The sequence below is a fragment of the Magallana gigas genome, chromosome 2, assembly GCF_963853765.1.
Source record: "Magallana gigas chromosome 2, xbMagGiga1.1, whole genome shotgun sequence".
Classification (NCBI taxonomy): Eukaryota; Metazoa; Mollusca; class Bivalvia; order Ostreida; family Ostreidae; genus Magallana; species Magallana gigas.
This window is the reverse complement of record NC_088854.1, coordinates 36,564,238-36,578,307: the sequence shown is the minus strand read 5'-3', so window position 1 is coordinate 36,578,307 and position 14,070 is coordinate 36,564,238. Positions and strand designations below refer to the sequence as shown.

At 34.2% G+C, this 14,070-nt stretch overlaps 1 protein-coding gene across 4 annotated transcripts; it reads left to right on the top strand.

The window, feature by feature from the left end:
• Positions 1 to 2,305: 2,305 nt before the first annotated feature.
• Positions 2,306 to 13,051, top strand: LOC105331125 (sushi domain-containing protein 2). 4 transcript variants are annotated; one of them, XM_011433181.4, is made up of 17 exons: positions 2,306 to 2,549; positions 6,497 to 6,604; positions 6,687 to 6,793; positions 7,272 to 7,598; positions 7,726 to 7,818; positions 7,899 to 8,040; positions 8,136 to 8,399; positions 8,493 to 8,647; positions 8,756 to 8,919; positions 8,999 to 9,285; positions 10,316 to 10,582; positions 10,835 to 11,161; positions 11,336 to 11,478; positions 11,570 to 11,633; positions 11,778 to 11,999; positions 12,366 to 12,551; positions 12,713 to 13,051. In XM_011433181.4, the coding sequence occupies exons 2-17, from the start codon at positions 6,544 to 6,546 to the stop codon at positions 12,874 to 12,876; spliced, it is 2,973 nt and encodes a 990-aa protein (XP_011431483.3). In that variant the 5' UTR covers positions 2,306 to 2,549; positions 6,497 to 6,543; the 3' UTR covers positions 12,877 to 13,051. The 4 variants fall into 4 exon arrangements, with proteins under 4 accessions (XP_011431483.3, XP_065932448.1, XP_011431485.3 ...); XM_011433183.4 differs by lacking the exon at positions 2,306 to 2,549 and adding an exon at positions 5,642 to 5,721; XM_066076376.1 differs by lacking the exon at positions 6,497 to 6,604 and having other exon boundaries at positions 2,308 to 2,549.
• Positions 13,052 to 14,070: the final 1,019 nt, after the last annotated feature.

Sequence of the window (14,070 nt, the reverse complement as noted above, 5' to 3'; positions counted from 1 at the left end):
AAGGGAGTGGCAGTAAATTTCTCAATAATTTCCAAACAGCCCTCATATTTATTGCTCATTCTACAATGTAGTTATCTTTAATGTGATGTCCAAAAAAAGTAGGCCTTTTGTGCATTGTTTAATGTACAATAAACTCTTGGAATATATGAGAGTTTTGCAATATTTTCATTTCATATCTAAAAATTTCGAAAGAGTATGATGCAAGAACTTTATGAGCTAATATCATTATCGTCGTCTTCATTTGACAATTGACATAAATAAACCTAGGAATTTTTAAGTCGATCAAATTTTATTGACTATTTTTGTGTGTGTGTTTTTCACTTTTGCGAATTATTATCAGCAGCAAAATATAGACAGAAACGTTGAAAATTAAAATATCTTTATTTATCGCGATGCATACTTCGAGTCGTGAAAGTTCGTTAAGCACAAATTAAAAGTTTTCTATGAAATATGATGGACTTGATTTGTTGTTTTGTCACGCTAACTGAATTTCTTTAAGGAAAATTCAAAAAAACCATTAAGCTTTCAAAATTTTGTCAACATGCAGTAATATGGAGTCACTTAAAGGAGACAACCACCGGACAAACTTGAATGCACAAATGTCCCTCTCCCCACAAATTACTGCCAAAGAACCACCATTCAATGTTACTTTATTACGTTTTAAAACAATTTACAGTGCCCAATGAACTATTTATCAAAAACATTGGTTTTGATGTTTAGTATAATACCCCATAACTTATCATTAAATTTGGTGTTTTCAGCAATATTTCTCTGGTAAACAAACCAAGGCAACAAAAACACAAATTGACTGGAAAAGACCTAAAACTCTGTCCCGAGTTTTTGCTTCTACCACTTTTCGCTTGATATTTCGATAATGATAAATACCTTTGTGCTCAAACTACGTTCATTAACTAATATGAGAAATGTCCAGATTATCTGTTTTGAGACGCCCCCTCTTCGGGTTTCAATACACATCCCAAAATAGAAAGTCTACGGGGATTTTGGAGTCACTTCCAAGATATCTTCATTAAACAATAATTATTGTTATACTTTCATGTTAAATACTGAAATCTGATTGGTTAAGACGCAGTTCATAATCCGTTCTATTACACTCAGCGTTAGCAACGCACTTAGCAACGGGTAATATTAAAAAATGTTACATGCGCGAAAATTATGCGCGTACGGTTCGCTGTAGTTCACGTTATTCCTATATAAAAGCAGTAAATTTTTCTTAAAAATTAAGGCATTCAGTATAACAAAATAAATAGTGCCTGTTTGGGAGGATAACAGTTGAAATTGACACCCCTCGAAAACCATTGTCAACCTCCGCTTCCTGTCGGTTGACAATGGTTTTCTCGGGGTGTCAATTTCAACTGTTACCCTCCCAAACAGGCACTATTTATATATTATCATTTTTCACTCATATAAGTTCACAGGAACGAAAACAATTTTCTTACGGAGATTTATAATGGGAAATGTTTACATCTTTTCTACATTCCGAAGTACTCGGGATGCCTCGTGCAATTTTTCAACGTTATCATCCGGGCTTATTAATGGCTGATACAATGCAAAATTCCCGTAGACTTTCTATTTTTAGATGTGTAATGAAACCTGAAGCGGTAGATGGGATGTTTCAAAACAGATAATCTAGACATTTTTCATATTAGTGGATGAACGTAGTTTGAGCACAAAGTTGTTTATGATTATCGAAATATCAAGCGAAAACGGAAGCAAAGTAGTGGAAGCAAAAACTCAGGACAGGGTGTAGTAAACAGGCATCAAAAGGATAACTTTCCCTATGTTCCAAGATTTAACATGATAGTGCATGGCCGAGAAGTATAGAAGGGTTAAGTTTAGATAACAAACTTGATCTTTAATAAACGAAACTTTACTTTAATAGATTTTATATAATTTACTGTGTTTTCTGCCTGCAACCGGAACGGTTGCAGGCATAAAACACATAGCTACAGCTACTTACATGCTATCAAAAGACAATATATTGGTACATAGACGATCGTTAAATAATGGAATTTTTAGAAATTACCTTATATATGTATTATATCTTTTTGTTGAGCTTATTAGATAATGGAATTTTTAGAAATTACCTAATATATGTACATGTATTATATCTTTTTGTTGTTTTTATTTTTATTTTTTATAGCTCTCCCTAGCTATGTTAAGGAAAGGGCGGTGTCCTTCGAAAACATGATTTTGATATGAAAACTTTCCGCAATATCTATAGAATCGAAGGGATTGCATGCAAAATCTTTAAGTGTGTGCATTTAAAGCCACAACATCACAGAGCCGGTGTTAAATCACAAAGTCGGTGTAAAACTAACCTTACTCTAGTCCTGGTTTGTTTGGTTAAATATTGAAGTTAACACCAGCGCAGGCTGAAGTGTTGTGTACATTATAAAGCTAATAAAACAAACAAAATTATACAGAGGAAACGGGACTGGGGAGAGACGAGGGACACACGGAGCAAACTCACGATAGCACCTGATCGCATCTCTCCAGCCACCTGGGATCATGTCCATTGCTTCGTTTTGGTAAGATTTTTTTTTATTTTTTATTTAGAAGTACCAAATCATTGCAGGAGTACTATTTTGCTGTTAGATAATATAATAGAAAACCGTATTTTTTTGGGTCAACTTAATAGCGAAAATAACTGGTGAGAAATATGACGTTGACATTTCTTAAACATAGTTTCTTCTTTGTATAACTTTATTGCAATATCTTTATATTTAAAACTGAGTATTAAGCAGCGAGCTAATTTATTCAATGAACCGAAAAGACGTTACTGTATAATTTGAGATGCTCGAAATGCAATTGAAAAACTGTCAGTCAAAATTATTCATATTTTGATTTTTTTTCTAAATCAACGGATCTTTGTATAGTTGTAAAAAGATAAGGGTTTATCGAACTATCAATGAGTTGTTCACTTTACACAAAATTAGAATAATGTAAACATACTTTGATTAATATTGGTTTTAAAAACGAAGTTAGACAATAATAAACTCCACTCTCTTTTGTATTCAAAATGAGCTAGTCCTCACGTATCCTTTTTTGTTACACTATCTATAGATTTAACCTTTGCATGCGCAGGTTAATCGGGTTAGATAAACAGGGGTTGAAAAGGGAGATAATAATACTATTGGCACAGCCATGTCTCTCTACCACCCTTTCTCTCCAAAATAATTTGATCATGGAAAGGATGGTCTTGTCAGATAAAACGAAATCTGATACCGAAAAAATCATGATGTCAGACTCAAATTTCCATGCACATTATGCTGTCCCATGTTCAGAAATGAGTCATAGACAGCTAGTAAACACCATTTATTCACTAGGAATAGACTGTAGATACTACAATATAAGCAAAATCACTTATTACACAATTGCAGGAGCATGTCATTACATAATATATGTTGGGGAGACAGTTACACATATGTAAAAAAAAAAAAAAAAAAGTATATCTATTCAACTCTATTCATTTTATCGTCACAATATATAAGAACCCGTAAGCATGAAAGTAACAACTATGCACTGAACTTCGTGTAAATTAACTGACAGTAAATCTAGTAAAAGCTCTAATACATATCGTAGATATGAAAAACATGTTTGTTTACTGCACGAAGTAAACAGAGCCCATTCAAATAGTGAAATATACCTTAATGGAATTTCATACTAGTCAAAGTGCATAAGAAAACAATTTGGGTTCGCTCTTCTTGTACTGGTTTCTTGAACTGTAGATTCAGGCCCAAGCCATCGTAACAGCAAGTCTCTTTCTTCTAAATCACATAAGGTGCCCCCAGATACAATAGTCTTGAACGTCCCTTTCCATACGTTTTATGAGGAAGGGTCATCATCATATCTTCTAAGTCGTTGTGAAACTAAGTCTTTTTTTCAATAAATAACTGTTAATAGTATCACTAGTCACCGCATTGTCAATTATAACACTAGACGAAATGGGTTGATATGATTCCAGAACACACATGTATGAAGACTATCTATTTTATCAAAAATTTAGCTCCTTTTACCTACTCTTTATGATTAACTCAATAATTTAATACAAGAAAGATGTAAATATAAACACTGAAATGCTGTCTATGGTGATTAATGCGGGTAATGAAGGTAGCAATCATTGCAAAAACGCCAACGCGGTTTATGTATTTTTTTCTGCAATTTCGGCATGGATCGTCAAAGAAAACACTTATTGTTTAATTGGTTAAATTTGTTTTTAATGAATTGGAAAAAAAATGTTCTATGTGAATCTGCTCCTTTTACTAAAAATAATGTGAGGCGAAAGCGCAGATCTCAGCGATTACAAAGTTCTTTATTCCGGTACATATTCCGGAATTTTAGGACTTATTTTTGATGACTTTATTTATTTAATTTACACTAATAGGAAATAAATAGAAATAAAATCACGATTGGCATAATGAAGTGAGGTACAATGTTTTTATAACATAAGACACGTTATTAAACCACAAGAAATCAAGTCTAAAATAAACAAAATCCTAAAACCTAAGGTCGTCATAGACCTTGACAATCAATATATGAGAATAAAAAAAGGACTACGTAGATGCGTAACGTATGTTTACTTTAAGGATAAAGTAAGGTTATAATTAATATGAATCTTACTTCCTATACTGGTACTGTACCAGTTATCGGCAAAGACCAGCTATTGGTTAAACTGAGAGCTCGGGTTTACAGCACGCGACTATCCGATATTTTTAATTCAGTCGTCTGTTTCAAACAAAGACAAGTAATTTTGCCCGAAAACTTTCTTGAATATGTTCATTGTTTACTCTTCGCACTTTCAGCAGTGGGGGAAGTGACGTAATAAGTTAAAATAGAATATCACCTTTTTGTGATTCCCTTCCCTTCTTTGATTTGACATATGATATACATGTATCAATACATATAACCTGTATAAATATATGGGATTCACTAAATTCCGAGAGATTCATAGCGCCTGATTGCACAATTATGTATTGAATAGTCTACGATTTTGTGTGTTATCGTATAGTAACAAACGAATAATTTTATGAGTTTTGGTTATATATCATAACCCCTACGACCTGTAGTCTGATCCCAGTTTGATCATCCCACAAGGGGTATAATTCAATTACATTTTGCACAGTATAAAATTAACATGTATACATATGGATTTTACTATGTTATTATCACGAAGCCGATATCTGGTGCAGTAAATCGCTAAAAACTTGGCAAAGGGGGTGCTAAAAAGCACAAAAACGAGATGTTTTGGGTTCTAAATAATGATATAATCTAACAGATAGGTAAATAAAGAGTTCATCATTTAAAGTATGTCATTTGTTTTCCAAAAAATATCAAAAAATAAGAAAATACAAAAAGGAAAAATTAAATTTTAGCCGATAACAGGTACAATGCCGGTATATATTTGCTTTACTGACAAAGCAATAGGCATATTAAAACTAATTTGCTTCCTGTCTTAGATTGTAGGTTTCATTTCATAATATATATAGTTAAATTCACCAATTCTTTTTTTTTTTAGAGGCATAGGAATATTATTGGCATATAGACATCTACCTTTGTTGAAGAATTTAAAAAAATAACGATAGATTATTCATACTTTTATTTCCTGCTACTATATTAACCATGCAAACCTTTATCTAGAAGTAAAATCTTGTTATGCAATATCTAGCACAGGTATTCGCTGATTCAAATTACCTAAAATTTGTGAGTAATTTTTGCAGTATTTGTACATGTTGTTCAGTGGCCAATATAGTTTTAGACGTGGATGTTTTAATTGAAAAGAAACCACAATTTGACTGTACCATACTAGTTTATGATAATAAATGACACTATGTGTATATTTCATATCAATACAAAGACCCATTTACTTATTTTCTTTTGACTATGATAAAGGCGGGTGCTATGCTATAAGTCTAGCGATCTTAATTTTTCATTATTCTTCATTTTATTTGAAACATTTCGTGGCATATAATCAAGAAGCCACTGAAAAGTTTATTCATAGGTTGACTAAAAACCAGAAGCCTTCATTTAATACGAACGTGTTGCATGAAGCTGTTATCACATGCATTGTTTTGGGCTTTGTGTAAAAATAGTTTATGGTTGTATGCCGCCTGTACTACATTACATTTTACAAGACATTAATTTTCTAAGGATGAAAACTATTGTATAACATTGTGTACTACTAAATGCAATACTTCTAACAGCATTCAGTGCTTGATCTATTCGCGTATCCCCAGTTATTTATATGATTTTTTTCCTTCAAAATATCAAATTATCGTCGTTTGAATTTCTTTGAAAAGGATTGAAAATATGAAGTTGTACAAGGAAATTAAAGATTTAAAAGTCGTATTAAAGTGCTTTGAAATCAAGATATTATGTGAATTTTATTTCCTTCTGGTATAAACAAGTCAAAAGATTATTTAAGTATACAAAATACAATAATATTTAATTTTAAAATTAACTAGCTTTATATTTGCAGACACCTAATCAAAGTAAAAGATTGCCTAAAAGACTCAAATTCAAAGAATGGAGAATGAATTCGTTCTCATACCTACGCGTACCACGTGTGTGCTACTGTTCCTTACAGGTTTGTTTTCCTTATTTTTATTATTACATTCAAAGAAACGAAATTCATTTTCAAAATAACTATCTTTAAAATCTTATTGTAGGTTTGAATACGATAGACGGGACATCGGTAGTCAATTCAACCACTCGCATCATCCTTCCAGAAAACATAAACTTGGTATATTTTGGAATAAAGTACACAGAACTATATGTAAGTCTTAAAGGTATTCTTCATAGGAAAAAAATGAACATTATTTCAGCAAACTCCTCTCGACGAGATGTAAACAACACGACTATTATATATGTATGATGTAACTGTACTATGATTTTAAAATAGAAAGGGGCACTTTGAGATAAAACTAAGATGGAAAGTTCCTGATATCCCAAATATTATAAACCATTTTAAAGTCTAAAATCATTGGCCATAAAAAGCATGGTTGAATATTGTCTACAAATGAAAAAAAAAATGTAAAAATCCGTAATGATCTAGAATCCATGACTAGAACATGTAACAGACCACTGATCAACAATTTGACCAATTAAGACCTCTCTGTGGAAAACAAAATAAGTGAATGTTTATTTTATCTTTATTTCAATTTGAAGGACTGTACACAGCATCACTCAAACAGGCTAAGCAGAGTAACTAATAAAATTCCGACCATGTAACCCACTGGCAAATTTAATTTCAGCTCCAGCCAAATGGAATCCTGGCATTTGATCCAAGAGCAAAGTACGACCCCCACAGAAACTACAGCGACCCCCTGAAATACTGGCAAGCGTCTGATGATCATCCATTCATTGCGCCACTTCTGTTCGAAAAGAAACCCAGTATTTCAAGTTGGATGACCTTTGATATATACCTGAGGTCTAACCAATCAAATGAAGCGTTTCTTGATCATCTCGGTGTTGTCATTGACAAGTCGTTTGTCGGAGTTCATTCAACCTCTTTAACTTTTGCAGTGTCTGTGGAATGGCACACGGAAGAGTCACTTTGCAATAATATGGAAACGTGTCAGGTATATCTTTAGTAAACGTTCTTCATTATTAGGATACTAAAATGAAAAAGAACAAGGTTTAAGCAAATTTCTTTACGCATATTGAAATCATTTCTTGGTAGTTTATTTCAATTCTTTGTAACAACAGAATGCAAACACCAGTCTCGTTCTTGCCACTGACGGACACCTGACGTTTGCCATGTTGGAAGTTTCAAACACCAATCTTAGTGTACAGTACCAAGTAAGACCTCAAAATCGTTAAAACACAGTACATTCTGTGGATATAATTGATTCCTCCACTAACTAAATCGATTTCATCAGTCAGGGTTTAACTTTGGGTACGGTAGGGGATGGTTTGACCTTGGACTGTCCTTGGATCGGTTGTCGGGTCGTCATCTGTATCTTATTAACAAGGAGGCCCCCCTCACAGGAGGTTGTGACGCCAGGAGAGAGCAGGTTACAGGTAAACAAATAGTCTTTTAAAAATTGTATTAAAATTGATATGATTGAATTGAGTCCGCTATATACCGGTAGTTAGAGGTACTTGTATTTTATCAGGAACTGCGTTTGTATCACTTACTGTTATCGACATGTTTGGAGGGAATATCTTGGAGGTATCAGGCCCCTGCTTTTTGGAGAATGAAGTCATTGCCCTTTTGTTTGGCGATCCTTCTAAGCCGATCGCTATAGGGGAATGCTTCCGGTTTTCTGAAATAAAAGCGAAATGCGAAGTTCCTCCCCTGACTGCAAGGGGGCGTGTCCAAGTATGGGTGTCTCTTGATGGTGGTGTATCTATTTCATTTAAGACGTCAGTCACAGTAGGTAAAGTTGTGTGACGTTATCTTAAAAAAAATAACGATTAATTCTTTTATAAGTTTGTCATTGATAATGATTTCAAAATGATATCTGTTATAGTTCATCCGACGCTCACTTCCCGCTTTGTGAAGCTAGAAGGCTCAGGGTGGGGCGGAACTACGGCACGAGAGCTTACCGTGCGCTGGAATGTTGCGCTAATCAGTACTCACCCTGATGCACATATAGATATTCTTTTAGTTGGATACTCCGAAAAGGTAATAAAATATTTTGTTTACAAAGAGGAGTCTTTTTACCGCAATTTTAAGCGTTAAGGTCAGGTCTTTCTAACTCATGTACAACCTAACGACATTTTATACATGTAGACATTTTGGGGGTTTCATCTACCTCTTGTCAAGAATGTTCCAGTGTCCCAGAAATTCGCCTCATTTGATTCTGATGACATTCCCTGTGACGCGACATGTGCCGAATTCGAAGCCGGTTTTGTTGCTGTCAGAGTTAGAAACATCACCCATGCAAATCAATATAGGTAAGTGAATACATTTACATTTGGAGTAGAAATACCACGCTAGGCCTAGAATCTTATATTAAGTTGTCTTTACTTAAAGAACCATGCCAAGTGGTGCAATGCCTTTTGGTTGGCTTATGAGGAAATATGAAGAATCAAAGCATGGCTCTCAGTGGTTGCACGAGAAATGCACGAGCTGGTACCGTGCAGAGATCGAGGACATGCAGTGGATATCACGCCTCGACCATTGTCCTTGCTCTTTGCAGCAGGCCCTGTTGGATTTCGGACGCTGGCAGACTGACTTGTCCTGTAACATGTACAGTAAGACCTCTACGTGCGGATTCCACAAGGGCGCCGTACACTGTGTCCGCAGTGTGGGCACGATACGTAAGTAAATAAACCACCAATAAAAGCCCTGAAATATGAATTAAAGTCAGTCTATTTGCAAAGTTGTAGAACATTCAGTAGCAGAGAGCTTTATAATGAGGATTAGTACACCAACTTGCATTTTAAAGTATTTTATCTTCTCATTATGTTGCGGGTTCCGTTTTTTCATGATTTGTTCCAAAATAAACCATTCCCATTTTTTCCTGCGATTTTACACAAACAGTTCATGCACCAACTTCAGGTTGCGTGCAAAGAAGATTTTCAAATATATCGGCAATTAAATAAAAATTTTCTCACAAGTTAAAGTTTCTCCGGGGAGAAAGCGAATTCAAAAGTCCACAGTGAATTTGATAAAAAAAAAAAACTAAATAAAAAGCATGATAAAATGCATAATTTATTTCTTAACCAGTTTAAGTGACTTTGCTTTCATGAAGATTCATATTTTTATTAAAAAGAATGATAAAACTGGCCGTTATAACTGAACCAGGCGTCCTGATTTTCAAAGCCGCGATTCAATGGAACTCTCTAATTTTGAAGGTGAATAAGACTTGTAATTTAAAAATAGCGCACAAAATAAACGAAGAAGGATGGGAAATTGATATTCCTCAAAAAAAGTTAGATTACTGCAAGCTTTATTTAATGACATGTGAAAATGACAACTTCGTATATCTTTTTTAAGGAAAAAAAAATAAGTACTGCAATATTATGAGACAGAGTCTGACACCGGTATACTTAAGTTACCGCCAACAAACATGTTTCCCAGTCTTCTGTTGTTGAAAAAATCAATTTGTCCAGTTTAAATAAAAAATGGATTGGATTGTAGAGAAACGTTTTTTCTTTTCTTTTTTTTTTCTTTTTTTTTTTTGAGAGAGAGAGAGAGAGAGGGGGAGAGAGAGATTTATCATATTTGAATCTGAAGTTACCTCTCTTCTCGTGCATAAGAAGCTGCTACTGTATACGGAACAATTACATATACCTGTACAATTCAAATCAAATAGATATTTACTTTAAATATTTGACTGTATTGTAGAAAAATCCGGAAACCAGTGTTGTTATGGAGCTGACGGTTTGTTGAGGTACTCAGAGGACACCTTCCAAGGCAGTACTCCGGACAGATTCCATGACTGGGGAGCGGATCCTTACGGGAGCCCTGGGTCCGTGCCCTCTCTTTCCCACGGTCTGGCGGACGTCATGACGTTCTTTTACTGCTGTATGTGGGTGGATTACAAAGACTGTGACTTCTACATGGATGTCAGACCAACAACAGACTGTAAATACTACAAACCTCCTAAACAAGGTAACTGTCAATTAAAAACTCCCATATATTGAAATGACTAAATCAGTTTAAGCAATAAAGTAAATTTTGAGGAACTATACCGCTGAATTTTCATTCACTTGAAAGTGTGTAAACATGTAGGCCTAATTGTAAATATACAACATTATTCATTGAGCATGGTTTCAAATTTGCCTTGTCACTAGATTCACTTGACTCTTACTTGATGAATGGCAATATTAACAGTAACTGTAACTATGTTTTCTTGTTTGAAAGCAATGGTTTTTGGACAATCTCATATCCTCACATTTGACCGGCGCTCGGCCACGATGTGCGCAGAAGGAGACTATGTCTTATACCAGGACTCGAATTTGATAGTCCATGGTCGATTCCAGATGAACCTGAGGTCATTAAAATCGTCTTTTATACTCACTGCCATCGGAATAAGAGCAAAAGACGAGACCGCCATTATTCAGTTAAAATATGGAGCATATCAACAGAATTCCAAAAATAGGAACGAATCAGATCCCGTGCTTGACGTCATTGTCAATGACCAGTACCAGTTTTACGAGCGAGAGGACAACAAATGGCAAGATTTTAATCGTAAGCAATGAAGAAGTTTTAAATTATTGAGGGAGCTTATATACAAATAAAGATTATACCGAATAATTGAATTTACCAGTATTTTATCACATTAAGCTTAATTTTGGAAGCATTGCTCTTAACTAAGAAGTGAAAATAAACAAAATTGTTTTTTTTGGTGGGTTTTTTGTACAGATCTGACAGTGGTGAATAATGATGATCTTACACTAAGAAAGCAGTCCAACTTTACAGTTCTTTCCAAACATGGTGTTGGCATTCTTGTGTTTGAATTGAAGGGTTCGCTACATGTCACACTTTCATCACTTCCGATACAAATGGTAAGAGTAGAAATTTAAAACTATATTAAATATAAGTCTAAAGTGTTGACATCATACATCTTTGATTTCGAGACCAATTTATTTTTTGCAGGAAATGTCGGGAGGATTGCTAAGTCAGGTCCCGTTTAATGACAGTGAAACGCAATTCTCAAAATGTGAGTACTTACTGTAGAGTTTCTTGTACGTTTAAAGGGAAAAATCTTAGAAAATATCTGTTTTATAGAAGAAGAAGCTAAAAACGGCGGACTTGTATTTGTTTATGGAAATAATGAACCATTGGTCTATAATACCGTTGACAGGGTACGTGAACAACTCTTTGAGACAGATTTTGCCTTACCGTGTGGATAGAGAGATGTCTGAAAGACACTGTCCCAGCATCCCACAAAACTTTACCTCCGCTATATGTTCCGGGGACAAAATGTGCCTTTATGACTATTTTACAACAGGGGACACCTTTATAGCAAATCATACAAGGGAATCTAGTCAACAGTACTCAACAAACACTGATGTGTTGTCAAAAGGTCAGGGCTTCAGATTTGTTGTATGGTACATGTACATGTAGAACCATTTTAACAAGCCCTTGGACTTTCAGGAGGGCGTAGCTATCTATTTCTTACGTCAAAACAAGTTAAAAATGATGCTGGTTTCAACCGATTGCATAGTCTTATAAGCCAAATTGAATATCAATAAGCTCATAAGCCAGACAAATCTTGTTGATTTCAAAGAACCATGGCCGAGTCGCCAGCAATGAAATAGACAGGCCAACATCACATTGTTGTTTGACACAACTACCCAAAGTCCAAGCTCTTATTTAAATGGTTCTATTTTAAAACAGTATTTGTATTTGGTAAAATGATTTTTATCATAGTGCTTCACTCTTTTTTCAGCCAACTCTTGTGGCCTTCTTAGCGTACCAAGAAGTACAAAATCCAGTTTTAATTACTCATTGGGAAATACCGTCCGCGTCACTGGGTGTAGAGTTGGAACCCTACAGGGACAGACAGAATACACGTGCACCGATTCCGGAAACTCCCGAGAATGGTCGCCTGGTGTGTCTGCATCCTGTAGTCAAGGTATTCAACTGGTTTTAAAAATATCGTTTACAAGTAAATCTGTTTTCATTCAATTACACACAGTTTATAGCAACTGCAATCTCATAAGCAATAAGTCTTATAATTAAACAGATAATAATGATTTTAATCTACTGATCACATTTAATATTTTTTTCCCTCAGATTCCACGACCAAGGTAGATAACCAGACATCTCTCGCCACTGGAATCGTCGCCTCCGTTTTAATTATCCTCATCATCATGATCGCTATCATTATTTGGCAGAGGAAAAAACGAAATGATAAATATGCTCTCAATAGAAATGACGATCCTTCATTTTACATGTAACTTGGGTGCACGTGGTGAGAAATGGGCGAATATACTATAGAGCCTGTTTGTCAATCATGAACACTTTAATATTTTATGTTAGTCTGTCTAAAGAAATCTCTTTAGGGAAATGCAAAATTTATATTTTGCTGTAAGTGATAAAACCGTGAATGGAAATAAACATTTTATCTAATAAATAAACAGATTTATTGTTATTTCAAAGAAACTTTAAATATTGTGACGTGCTGATTGAAGATGTCACAAGTAGATACATTTTAATTTAAACTATTTATTTTCCAGTATCTTATATCTGTGATATCAATACGAATCGAGTTTGTTATCTACAGTCCAATAATTTCAAATGATGTATTGATGCAAGCGGGGTTTGCATAATTAATATTCTAAAATTAAATCGTACAATTTCTGAAAAGTTTAGAAATATAAGTAAAAGGGAATCATTTTTTGAATGTTATGAGGTGATAATTTTGGTCGGGACGTGATCAAACCTATCATATGCATAAAAATACATTATAATTTTGTGGAAAGATCCGAAATAGTTGCATAGTTGTATAACATATTTACTTTAAAAACGGTTCCTTATAGTCGTTTTAAATAAATGGCGTTTAGCTTTCTTCGAGAGAACTACGATACACGTACATGTACATCAGTGGCCTTTGTTTGGAAGAAATCAATTTTGTCTTCTTTTGTGTAAACCCCCTCTTATACATTTTCTATTATTATTATTTAATTCTACGCACTTAATTTTTTTTATATAAGGAACTTCAGTCTGAGAAAACTTTATCTGTTTCATGTTGATGTGTACCAGAATGATTTGACTTATCTTTTAAAATAAAAAAGTTTCGATATAAATTCATTTTTTATCAGTTAAACATAAAATTCAATAGATAATTTACCTAAATTCGTATATAAAAATATTTTTTTTCAATATAAAAGTATAAAAACCCGACCATCCTGCAAACTATCTATGCTCGGGTTTTGCCTCGGATCAACCCTATTTGTCCTGTCACGAAGTCAGTCTCATGCCGCCATTAACCTCACGTCCGTCATGACGTCTTTTTAAGAAAAAAAAGTTCTCTAAATAATCAACAGATGGTTTTAACAATTATCAGTCTTAGAATAACAGCGGTGAGAGATTTTAAAAGTTCGGATATAAAAGTCTGCATAATCCTTCATCAAGGAACTTCAGCTTCAAGA

What these genes read in the sequence shown, in the direction of transcription:
- LOC105331125 (XM_011433181.4), top strand. Translation starts at nt 6,544, where the DNA reads ATGGAGAATGAATTCGTTCTCATACCTACGCGTACCACGTGTGTGCTA. An exon ending in CAAATGGCAAGATTTTAATC is followed by an intron (nt 11,162 to 11,335) that starts GTAAGCAATGAA and finishes TTTTTTGTACAG; the next exon opens with ATCTGACAGTGGTGAATAAT. An exon ending in CATCACTTCCGATACAAATG is followed by an intron (nt 11,479 to 11,569) that starts GTAAGAGTAGAA and finishes TATTTTTTGCAG; the next exon opens with GAAATGTCGGGAGGATTGCT.